Here is a 12500-nt window from a genome sequence, read left to right on the forward strand (position 1 = left end):
ATATTTCCCAGCTTCCTATACTTCCTATAAATCTGAAAGAGCAATCTAACATGTTCTGCGAGAATAAGATCATATGAATGGGTAAAAAATGAATGTACCAAGATGTTTTTTTTTTTATTAATTTCCCAATCCTATCTTCTCTAATTGATCACTTGCCACGATCGATTACACCACTAACAATACTTTCACTCACATGATTCCATTACGTTTCAGGGTAAAATATACATATAGATGCATTTTTATCCAATCATGGAATGTAAAATCTATATAAGAACGATTCTTCTGCATCTGTATGGTGAGCTCAATAGCGTTACTTTAACCTTTTTTTTTTTAGTTAATATTCACACCACCACAACCGATTCCGCACAAATGAAACGTGAAGTAAGCCAAATATGTTTGGAACCAGAAGCTAGTCCATATTATACAGCCGAAAGAAAGTCCCGTATCGAAGTTAATAAACATTTTCATAGTCAGAGAGACAGCATTTGGCACGTTTTAAATCTACCTCCAGACGTACGATCCTCCTGATCCTGAGACGTACAACAGAAAGGCAACATGATTTATAGTGTCTCCCCATCGCTTATTGATTGTTTCTATTCCTGTTCAATCAACGCAATTCGACGACTGCCATAGACGCGAAGACAATGGTTTTTATTTTTTGGTTTTTTGGAATCACAGCAAATCATTTTTGTGGTTTTCACATTAAATGTTCACACGTTTGTTTAAGTTTTGGAGAATTTGAAAAAAATCTAGATTATTCTAAACATTTACCGACGCCCCGTAATAGAATGACGAATCAATCAAGGTGTTTGATTCATTTGATTTTTATTCTTTCTTGTTAAGCCTTACACCGATCGGTACAAATCTGTAGTTCAAATAGATGTATGTTACATGCACGTGTGAATGTGTGCGTGTGCATGTGAATGAGCGAGTGCATGATGACGATATTACACTGTGAGACTAAAACGGAGATAAGTAAATTGAGGCGAAGCTGTAAAAGTGGCCATGTAGAGAATGCGAAAGCAATTGTACCCGTGAGAAGGTTGTTATACTGTTGCCAATTGCTGTCATCTGACGATGAAAACGTTTAACGGCGTAAGGATGGCTTCTGATGTATTCTGAATACTACACCACAACCAATCAACGAAATCCAGTTCCCTTTCCGCACGATAGCACACTTAGCTGTAGCAAACTTGCAAACGTACCATTGATTCTTTTATCATACCGAAACATGCAATAGTATTAGGCGTGAATACGCCACCGTACCAATAGAACCAATCCATCAACCATCCAACCAAACAACCAGCCACACTACACGGGACCCTGCATCCCAAAACCAATAGTAAGAATTTGTAGAACTCTTTCAGCAAGAATTTCTGCAAACTCCAGCAATCGATAGGTAATCAAAGTGTGATAAAAGATTCAGTTTTTTTTATAATTTCATTATGTGCATTCTTTATTTAATATTATTCGCCATAAACCATAGCAGAATACATGCTCTTATCCCCTGTGCTTCTACATTACGCTATGAGCTCATATTACCTAATAAGTCCCATATAGAAACGATTCAAATCGTTTTAAAAGTATAGCTACCGTGGCTATGCAATTACTTTACAGTTTTGTTTAGCCTTCACTGTTAAAAACCCAATAGAACTTGTAATATTTACAAGTGGAAACCTATCTTTGTTTAGAGTTTGCAAAGCTAACCATGTGCTTCAGTTCACTCTGTCAGCAATTAAAACTAATGGATAGCTAACAAGAGAATGTGAGGAAAGGATAAGGGAAGTATGAATATAATCAGGTATGGGCACGATGTTTACGAATGAGATTATTGGGCAAAGAGTGTGATTCAAAAACGGTTCCAAGATGTATGTTTTTGAAGCTGAATGAATGCGCAACAGCCAGGTCACTAACGCGATAAGGGCGGTCTAAATGTTCCAATGATAATTTCTGCAGAAAAGAACGTATATGAGAGCGTGTGTTTGTGATTGTAGGAATTGAGCAAATGAGTGTGTCTCCCCATAAGAGAGCGTTGCCAATATTAGTCAGAGTTTAACTTACTACAAAAAACCCCCAAAAATCAAACTGAATAAAAAGAAGAACTCTACCATTTCCCTCCGTTCCCCGTTTCCCTCCCCAGAGCATCTAAACCGCAAAAAGAACAACAAACAAACAAACAAACGAAGAAAGGAGTAAACACGACAAAAATAAACCTTAATAAAGCAAATGGCACAAAAGGATAGAGTAGGGCTACAGAGAGGTTCCTCTCTGCTAGAAAACAAAAACTAATGAGATATTGAGGTGAAACAAATGAAAAGGAAAGGGGGAATGATACAGAATATCTTGATAATTTGTTACGAAGTAAGACACATTTTCATAAAAACCCAAAAATGGACTAAATTCAGAAAACTGATGAGATGAAACCCTTGACGAGGATTGCGGAAGGTACAGAAGAAGAGTGGAATGGAATCCTTACGCGCCATTGCGAGTTTGAAAGCTTAATTGCACATCCGATGGTCCCGTACACCCTAGAACTCACCTCTAACCATGCTTGTACCATATTTGCTCAATTCAATTTTCAACACAACACAAGCAAACCTTATACAATACACACTTACATCTCTGTGCACACAATTACAAACAGCATCTTTCGAATCCTATTATTTGGATGAGTTCAGCAGCGCTTTTCTGTTGATTTTTTGTTCCTCCATAGAATAGTGCTCCAGATACTAGCTCCAGGTGATACTGGATGATAAACACAAAACATTTATACCTCGAGTAGATTATTCTTGTACGTGTTGGTCTAGATTTGTCCTTGAAATATTCTTAAACCGTGTGCCATCAGAATGATTGAGACAGAGAGATAGTGAGCGACAGGGAGTATCCGTACACCTTTGATGCATTTGATTTGTAGCTCCTGCTCATTATCTTGTGTTTTACGTTAGATCTTCACCTTAAGAGAGAGTACGTACTACTTGGAACGCTGAGCAGCAGCAGCATCGAGCTAAGCGTTGACTGCTTGTAAATTCCTAACCATACCTAACCTCGGGATCGGAAAAGTGCTGATGATTGTGCTGCGAAAGGGGAAAACGTGTTGTAGACGATCGATGACGATGGTGGTCCCTTATTGATTTACTATCATGTAGTGTTTTAATATGTAAGCCCTAGAGTGTAAATGATGCTATATTCCTACTCGCTCCTTAATAATTTGTCACATAATAGGACTCAGTGAAACTCGGCACGATCCACATTTGGGGAGTATCCTTTCGATTGTATTTATTTATAGTAAAGTAGACGCGTGTGCACGGAATAGTAATGTGGGAGTGCGTTTCGAGAGGAAAAAATCATATTATTATTTATCTCTTGACCGCACAGCAGCGAGCGTAACGGTGGAATGGGTTGATTTTTATGTTTCTACCTCATTTATTTAATAGTAAGTTTCGATTGCCACCGCGTGCCACCGAAACGCGCAGCATCAGAGAGGCGAGAGTGAGTAGAGTAGTTTGCGTTCCCCCGCTTTCATGCGACATATTCATTTTAGTCCTATTCAATAAGCATTAGGATACACAGATCGTCTATAGTTGCATCAAACTATGGGGAAATGTTGTTGCTGTAACAGCTGAACAACTCATCCTTACTATGGTGCATTTAATTTTCTTTATTTCCCCTTTTTTCTTGACGAGCTTGTGGTCATTGCAAAATTTCATGTTAATCCCTTTTTCTAAACAAACAATTAATTATGTAGACCTACCAATCCCTACCATAAGCCAAAGGCTGCAGAGGTAACGAGCTGAAACGGGGTAGAACCATTTGATGTAATGCTTTGAGAATGATTTTTTGTTTTGTGAAACATGCATCTCCGTGCAGATAAAAATGGAGTTAGACTGATCGGATCAAGCGAAGTACGTAGTACCATCAGGCTGTTTGGGAAAGCGTTTTGGAAAGTTTGTGAAACAACGCGGTTTGCGGACGAAAGAAATTAAATAAACCAATGTGATGGGACACACTTTTTCTGTACAGTTACAAAACGAAATTAAGTAACTTTTTAAAAAATCTCGTTATCCCGATATGTCCTATTTCAATTTTGCTTGAACTTTTAGCACTCACTATCGATTACGGTCAAAAGAAACCTTTAGTTTGGTTTTTGATTCCTGATTTCGATTTATTAAAAATATGGTTTAATCAATTAACTAGCTTCCGATCGTTTTCAATGCTCTTGATATTATTGACCTTCCTATCATAAGTTGGTATATGCAGGAACATGGAGGAAAAAGGAAAATGAGATGCACCACAAAGATAAAGCTCTAAGGCATTGCGGGGATCTGCACGGCAAAAGTGCACTATCACTAGAGATATCATTTAAATTAACTCTCCCCTTCAGTGTGGTTACTCTAATTATAACGTAATTAATGCATACAACAAACACCCACTTCTCATATTATATTATCATCATTATTATTATATTCTAATGTTTTCTCACTATTTAAAATGAGAAACACATCGACACACATACACACCCAAATCCCTACACAAACAAATACACGATTACCATAAACGAGATTGCTAGAGAGTGTTGTGGTCACGTTGAGAAACACGGCAAAGGGTGAAGCTTCGTAAATTTGTGCAAGAACAGTTTAAAAAAAGAATGAAACCATACAAACCTATGTTCAGCAAAGCGAATAGTATGTACATGCCCTTTCCCTCGCACCGTTTATAAGAAAGTTTAGGAGGGAACAGCGGGTGAATATGCAAACCAGTGGGTGGGGCAGTGGAGTAAATGAAAAGTGGAAAGGAAATGAAAAAATAAATCGTTAAATTATAAGAAAAAGATAATAAATATAATGCAACACACAACAACACAGACACATACACCCTAAACACAACATGCATCTCGGTTTCCCGATTTGATTTGCCGAATCCCCCACCCTCCCACAACACTGCTGGTATTAGGATGTACTGGTTTCGTTTATTTTTTTTGCTTTTGGTCTACGAAAATGTTAAACCAAGTGTTTAAAGTAAAACTCATCCAGTGAATGTAAGTAAACCGAACAAACTGTAACGGCGGTAAAATAGAGGAGGAAAACTAACCGACAACCGACCGACAACAAACTGTAGCCGGTAAGCACCACGCGATAACACACATTAACAAACGTAGAGTAAGAGGGTAAGATGTGGGCGCTAAATGTAGGGAAAACATAAAACTAGAAATGTAAAATGGCAAACATACAAACCACAGTTAAAGTAGATGCCGCCGAGAAGCGAGACAAAGCAACAACAACAACAAAAAAAAAACAAAAAGATAAAATAAACACGACGAAGAGATACAGATACACACAGTGACAACACACTCAGATTTAAGAATAGAAAAATCAACATGATGTAACAAGAAGCGAAGAACAGAGAGGTAGGGAGAAAGAGACCGAGAGCAAGCTGTGGTTGCAAGATAAGCACGAAGAGAAGAGAAGAAAAAAAAAACACACAGTGAACCGTGATCGATTATTGTCTTTTTGTAACAAAAAATGATAAAAAGTGGGGTACATCCAACATGGTGCTGGAGTGTGCGTTTTCTTTTCTCCCTAGGTTTGAGCGACTGCTCTAGTCGTTCTATCGTTATCTTGCGAGTACCATCATCCAGCATTTTGGGAGATTGTTTCAAAGATAAACACTTGTACCTACATCGTTATCTGACGAACGGCACCCTTGCACCGTCTTATATCGTGCCTGGATTCAGGTAGTTCCTTAAACGTAACTTTGTCATTTAAACGTCTCTTTATGGCGCGCAAAGATGCTGCCTCCTTGGGGGATAGGCCGGCAGTGATTGTGAGCCATCCACCGGTCTGATGTTTAAGCCACTGCGATTACTGCCTTCCGGGTGTGACCCACAGCCTCAACGGCATGCGAGCGCGTTTCAGTCGTTACAAGACTTTCACTCGACGAGCACAGCATTTCTAGTGCGCGTGTCCCCCGTCGTTGTTCTCAGTCTGGGCTGTGTCAAGGTCCTGCCGCGGCGTATCTCGTGCGAATCGGTTGTTCATAGTCGCCTACTGCTATCGCTAATCGCGCGCAGTTTCTGTTTAGTGATCGCTTTATACTTTTTTGCCGTAAGCCCCCTTGCCAGTCTACTAAGACGAACCGTGCCTAGTGCGTTATGTTTCTCTCTCGGTCCGTTTCTGCTGCCAGACGACTAGTCGTCGCCTCGAAAACAGTGAAACAACCCCCGGTGTACAACGGTGTATCCGAAGTGGTCAGTTGCACAGCAAATGGTCGCTCATACGCTGCCAGCTCCGGTACCGTACGTAATGCACCATCGACCCCACTGGCAGCGGCACCAAATAATCACCAGCTCAGTCCAAAGTTCACGGCGGTGCCGGCGGAAGATACGGGTCGAGCCGGCGAAGATCCGCTAACTTCGCGGCCAGTGGGACACCACCGATGGCTGATAAGCAAAGCGTCGCTTTCGAACGATGACCGTTCGCGGGTGGTGCTCCTTGTGCTCGTCGGTGATGATGAGACATCGGCACGGCGATACGAATTTCCCGCCATTTGGCTCCGCGACAATTGCCAGTGTGAGTCGTGCTTCCACGCTGGCTCCTTGAGCCGTGTCCTGAACTGGGAACAGTTCGATGTTGAACAGGTTCACGTGGCTGCCGTACAACCGATCGACGGTGGCCACTCGTTGGAGGTACTGTGGAAAGGAGAAGACAATGGTAACCATGCTGCTGTTGGCCATCGATCGGTCTACAGCGTAGAATGGTTGTTGGAGCGAAGTTTCCGGCCGGAAGATAGCGAAGCCTACTTAGAGGAATGGTACCGACCGGCACCGGAACTGTGGGGTGCGGCACGATTCCACGAGGTGTTACAAGAGTTTTCCTACGCCGATGTACTGCACGAGGACGAAGCGTTGAGGCAGTGGATCGAGGCACTGATCCGGTACGGGGTGGTGATGATCAAGGGTGCGCCATTAACCGAGCACGAATGTCGCCGGTTGGCGAATCGGGTTGGGTTCATCCGAAAAACACATTACGGGTAAGTAGTGGCCGTGTCCCCTTAAAATCATGCATAGTCGCTTCCGTTTTACAACGATTCTGTATTTTTTTCAAACGCGAAGTGGATATTTATTTTGCCAAAATCGGCTAAAACTATGGGCACGGGTGTGCAGCTAAATATTGAACTGTAAAAATTAAATGATCATGTTAGTTGATAAAACTCGGCATTTTGTACTGTTTCTCAAAAGATGGGCAATATTTTAATTACAATTTTAAAATAAAAAAAAAGTTTTATTTCACCTAAATCGGCTAAAATTGTGGCCACGGGTGTGCAAGCGGTAACGGTCGAGCTACCTCCTTGCCTGGTATGCTACCCTATTGCTGGAGCCGTTTATCCTTTCGTAGCGCCGTTTTTGTTTGATAAATTTTTGTTTTTTAGAATTTAATCGTGGAATCTGTTAGATGATCTAACGACGATGTTAGATGGATCTAACGATGATGTGGGATGTACCGTTTTCTAGGGCTACGGTAGAGTTTTCCCTAGAGTCTTATCATCTGGAGGCAGCTTTCTTCTTTTCCAAATTGAGCGTTTCTTTCGAATGAAAACCCTTTGTACGCAATGAATTAATAAAAAGGCACTATCGTTGGTGTATAAAATCGTTGTTTTATTCAATTTTCAAGCGAGGAATTCATCGTAAAGGCCAAAGAGGGCACTAGCAACGTGGCGTACCTTTCCACTCCGCTCCAGATGCACACGGATCTGCCGTACTACGAGTACAAACCGGGCTGCAATCTGCTGCACTGTCTGGTGCAATCGACCGATGCAGGCGGCGGTGGCGCCAACCTGATTGCCGATGGGTTCTACGTTGCCGAACGGGTACGGCGGGAACATCCGGACCAGTTCCGGCTGCTGAGCGAAACGCTCGTCAACTGGACCGACATCGGGGAGGACGAAGGTGGCAAGTTTCATAGCATCTACCGGGCACCGGCCATCTGGTAAGCAAGCGCCCCGCCCAGGGTTGCATAATGTTGCAGGGCAAAAGGTAGTAAAGCTGGCTTCCGTTCCGTTTCCCCCACCAGCATTGGCCGTGATGGAGAGCGGCTGGAGCGAATCAATCACAGTGTACCGCAGCGTGGTAGTCACTTCTGTGTTCCGATCGAGCAGGTTGATCGTTGGTACCGGGCAATGAACCGATTCGTGCGCATCCTGCACGAGGAAGCGGTCCAATTCCGGACAGTGCCCGGTGATATCCTTACCTTCAGCAATGTTCGCGCGATTCACGGTCGCACCGGATACCGGGACACGGTACAGAACACACGCCATCTCGTCGGTGCGTACCTGGATTGGGACGAGATCTACTCGAAGCTACGGGTACTCAAGACAGCCGCCAAGACGACCGCCACGGGATGAAACCACCAACACACCACCGAAAGAGAGAGTTAAATTGTTTAAATTCTTTATATTATTCTGTTCTGCTCCGTGTGTATTCACTTGGCGCACACGTGCGCACGTTTCGCGTTTTAAATGATAATGTTCGAAGTAAAAGGAGAGGAGGGGGGGGGGGGCAAACACAAACACACACGCCGCTCGATCGCGATCGTGATCGCTTCTACCGATATCTTCTATAGTAAATCAATAAATCGAAATAACTGAAGAGTAAGTAAGTGAGTTCGAGGACACGAAATGGACTAAAACAGGCTACAGCAGTACACTAAACACCGTCGAACACGGTACGATCGATCGATCGGTCGATCATCGCCTACTAAATACATACTTTCGTTCAGATAAAATCACAATATCTTGCTCGCTATGCGCTATCGTTTCGTCGATCGCTCGATCCCTACTGCCGATGACCACTCTTCTTTAGCAAATCATGTTGTTCACGGCACCCGGCGGTGTGCCCTTTTCGTATTCTCGGTGCATTTACAAAACGCCCTGCCTTCCTCTGGTCTAGCAAAGTAATCGCTTAGTGTGCTAACTTGTTCTTCTCTCACATTCCAGCCAGCTCGTCACACGATCCGCAACATAGTTCTCTCCCTTTCTTATGTTATCTGCACATCTGTTACAGTAACGCACCTAGATAATGTGGGCCTCATCCCCCTATCATCTGCCAGTGGCCGTGACTTCGACGTAGATCCTTTCCGTTTAAACAGTTCTTCTCCTTTTGCCCCTAGGCTTGCGCGTGTATGTGTAAAGCACCATAATAGGATGCACCGGGTGCAAGCAAACATGCAGCAAAAAGGGGAAAAATCACACACAACACACACGGCTACACTACCTAAATGGATTAATGATTGCAACTCCTGCCCATCCTCCTGTCTTCTATACCGCGCCCTTCTTAACAGCTACTAGTGCGTCTAGCGATTGCAAATGATTGAAGAGAACACTCCAAAAGCCAGGAAAGCGGTGCAATACTCTTTGAATTTCAACTTCACTCCGTTGAAATGCAAGAGCGTTGGTGGTGCTTGGTTCTCAAACGCGGAGAAAAGAGGGTCTGGAGAGGTGCAAAGAGTGATGTGATGCGATCTTAACTACCTAGAGCAAACGATGGATCGCTATGAGATGAGACAGGGAGAGAGAGGAATAACGAGTTGACTATCATACAGCAAACGAGAGAAGAAGATAAAGAGTGTGAGAGCGAGAGAGAGAGATATTATGTATGCGGTTGCTGTGTTCGAGATATAAAAGGGTGGCTACACTATCATAATTATGCTTCATCCTAATCTAAGCTGTACAAAAGCAAGCTGCTCAGAGCATATCGAACGATCGATTGATCGATCGGCAGTTTGCCTCCTTTCCCTTTCCCTTTCTGTTCTAGTGATGCAAATTTGGAAACAAATAACCTTCCCGCCCCTCTAGAAATACACACAATAAACAGCCAAAAAAACACAATCCTATCGTGCCCTCCCTTCTTCTTCTTCTTATCACTAGGCAGGAAGAGGGCGGATATAGCGGGATCGCACGGGGGTGATAGGGGATGATCAACGCAAACACCTAAACCTACGGCATCCTTACAAAACCTACGACGAAAAACTTAAACCTAAACCACTCGCTCGCTCGCTCGCTGGCTAGCACTCACTCTGCACCAGCGTGTCCTTGAGCGCACGGAGCTGCTCCTCGCCGAGCGTAATCTTGTCGGCGATTTCGCGCGAATCGACAATCAGTTTCGCCTTCATGTTCACGAAATAATCATAATCGGCGTACTCGTCGGGCGTGAGTGCCTGCTCGAGGATCCGGGCAATGATGGAACCGCGCCGATCGATATCATCCTTCAGTTCCTTCGCCTCATCGAGCTGCTCCAGCAACCGGTCCCGCTTCGATTCCAGGATTTTCTGTCCGGGAAAAAGGAGAGGAGAAGGCGACCGTGAGTACGTATTGGACCATGTTGAGGGAGATGGAGGCATGCGCCCTTACCTTATCGGGATGATTGGGCTCGATGTTGTGAAGTGCGTTATCGGTACGGGCTAGCCGGCCGGACAGCGACAGTAGCAGCATCGTGATGTAGCCCACATCGTCCACGTACGACCGGAACTTGGAGGCGTCCGACGGGCGCACCTTCTGCGTGACCTTGAGCGCGACATCGTTACCGAGCAGATCGTTCGCGTTGCTCTCCTCCGCGATGCTCGTCTGCTCGTTCGTCAGGACTAGTAGCTTTTTGCCAAGACGTTGGACGAGTTCCTCCTGCCGAACGTTAGAGAGAGAGAGAAAGAGAGAGAGAGAGAGAGAGAGAGAGAGAGAGAGAGAGAGAGAGAGAGAGAGAGAGAGAGAGAGAGAGAGAGAGAGAGAGAGAGAGGAGTTAATTAGCGACGTCATGATAAGCAAAAGTGCGTGCCCACGAGGTTTCCATCGTGCTCGCTCCAAAACCACATTAACACCAGATCTAGGTCTAGGTTCACGAACTCAAATATCAATTCCTCCCGGGCGGGGGGAATACCACACAGCAGCAGCAGCAGTAGAGAGGTACAATGCAAACACACCCACGGTACTCCTCCTCTTGCCGCCAGGTGTAGGAAGAGAAGTCCTTGACTTATGATCATACACAGCACACCGAGTACACCGAGAATGGCGTAATCTTTGCACAACACTCATCGCTCTCCGGACGCACTCATCGGCAAGCGTGATTTCTGAACAACTTCTCCTGTTACTGCTGCTGCTGTTGCTGATTCCTTCACAGATACTTTACCAGCTGGGCCCGCTTGGTGCCAGTGATCCTCGTCGATGACGATGATGATGATGATGGTGTTGTACCAAGCGGATGATGGGGCGACATCGGTAGCCACAACCTTTCCCTTTTCGACAACAACGATGTCATGGGGTCATCATCCGGTGACCCACGAACCGATCAACGGTTCTTCTCATCCCTTCTTCACTGAACGAACGACGACAACGCGTGCGACGTACACTCCAGCGCGGTTGAAAACAAACTGCGACCGCCGTGTGCTGAAGTGTACGCCCCCCGCCTGCTGGAGGTGGTGGTGGGATGTAGTGTGTGCGCGCCAACGTGCACTACCAGCCTCCCCCGCCCACCCCTTTGGCGTCACTGTGACGTCTGAAGCCCCACCATCGTTTTCGTCGTCATCATCATCATCATCACGTGTGACACATGGACAAGAAGCACCACAACATCATCGGAGGACGGTGGGCGTCTTGTGACGGCGGAGATTTTGTGTGGCCGTGCACTTCCGGCCGCGCAATATGCGTCTGTGAGAGGTGCGGTGGTATTTACGCTTTCGCTTGCGATCGCGCAGAATGCACCGAATGCTCTAGATTCGTGGCGTGCCATTCATCTCTAATTGCGATCATGAACCACGAAATGCGTGCGTCATGGGTTAAACAACGACGACGACGACGACGACGACGCACGCCAGGTCGGCGCACATGGACACTTTCCCTTTCCTTGGAGCCGAGAGAGCGAACCACGAGAGAGAGGTGGGAGGTTGACTCTTACCTTCTTCTTGGTCAGATCACAGCAATCACCGTTGATCAGGGTCATCTCGCGGCTGTAGCGCGTCATCAGCTTGGCCTTCGGTTCCGAGATTTGAAAGTAGGTCGAGCTGGACGTCAGAATTTCGAGCGGGCTAGAATGTGAATAGAAACAGAAACAGAAAGCGAAAGCGAATTAGCCACACGCATGATGCTAAACGCCGGATAAGACGGCGAGTGATCGAACGCAGGGGTACTTACCTTTTCGGTGAACCGCCACCCTCAGCCGGTGGTGATGTTCCGACTCCAGGTGCTGCCGGTGCCTGTGCTGCTGCTGCTGCTGTTGTGGCTGGTGCAGTCGCGGCATCCTTCTTCAGTGGCCGCGGTGCCACCTGAATGTTGAACAGATCGGACACGTAGTCCGAGGACGATTTTACAGTCTTCGGTGCTGTGCAGAGAGAGAGAGAGACAGGGAGAGAAAAAAGCCATTCCGGGTGTTAGTAAAGCTCAATCGATCGTTGATCCCGCGCACGCACTTGGGTGGTCTTCAGCCTACCACCAAAAAACTAGCGCTGTCTACCCACCCAGCC

The 12500-nt window shown here is 45.3% G+C and overlaps 3 protein-coding genes across 6 annotated transcripts in view; 2 read left to right on the forward strand and 1 right to left on the reverse strand.

Annotated features, from left to right (window-relative positions):
- The window catches only part of LOC126570617 (TGF-beta receptor type-1), a 75484-nt gene extending 69940 nt beyond the window's left edge, over window positions 1–5544 (forward strand). For all 4 annotated transcript variants that reach the window (XM_050228528.1, XM_050228529.1, XM_050228531.1 and 1 more), the window contains one exon: window positions 1–5544. This exon is cut by the window's left edge and continues 2520 nt beyond it. The gene's annotated coding sequence lies outside the window, so the exon portion shown is untranslated.
- Window positions 5545–5927: 383 nt separating this feature from the next.
- Window positions 5928–8552, forward strand: LOC126570631 (gamma-butyrobetaine dioxygenase-like). The gene is made up of 3 exons (XM_050228554.1): window positions 5928–7026; window positions 7668–7982; window positions 8067–8552. The coding sequence occupies exons 1-3, from the start codon at window positions 6149–6151 to the stop codon at window positions 8395–8397; spliced, it is 1524 nt and encodes a 507-aa protein (XP_050084511.1). The 5' UTR covers window positions 5928–6148; the 3' UTR covers window positions 8398–8552.
- LOC126570582 (protein Shroom) overlaps window positions 8427–12500 on the reverse strand; it is a 183528-nt gene continuing 179454 nt past the window's right edge. The window contains exons 9-12 of the mRNA XM_050228447.1: window positions 12172–12358; window positions 11936–12065; window positions 10402–10668; window positions 8427–10319 (exon numbers count right to left, since the gene is read on the reverse strand). Of these exons, the coding sequence (XP_050084404.1) occupies window positions 10056–10319; window positions 10402–10668; window positions 11936–12065; window positions 12172–12358 (848 nt within the window). The 3' untranslated portion in view covers window positions 8427–10055. The remainder of the gene's footprint in view (window positions 10320–10401; window positions 10669–11935; window positions 12066–12171; window positions 12359–12500) is intronic.

This window comes from Anopheles aquasalis, chromosome 2, assembly GCF_943734665.1.
Source record: "Anopheles aquasalis chromosome 2, idAnoAquaMG_Q_19, whole genome shotgun sequence".
NCBI lineage: Eukaryota > Metazoa > Arthropoda > Insecta > Diptera > Culicidae > Anopheles > Anopheles aquasalis.

Bases quoted from the DNA above. Each gene is read 5' to 3' on its own strand.
- LOC126570631 (XM_050228554.1), top strand. From the start codon at position 6,149: ATGTTTCTCTCTCGGTCCGTTTCTGCTGCCAGACGACTAGTCGTCGCC. The intron at 7,027-7,667 runs GTAAGTAGTGGC...TCAATTTTCAAG, and splicing joins ATCCGAAAAACACATTACGG to CGAGGAATTCATCGTAAAGG. The intron at 7,983-8,066 runs GTAAGCAAGCGC...TTCCCCCACCAG, and splicing joins TACCGGGCACCGGCCATCTG to CATTGGCCGTGATGGAGAGC.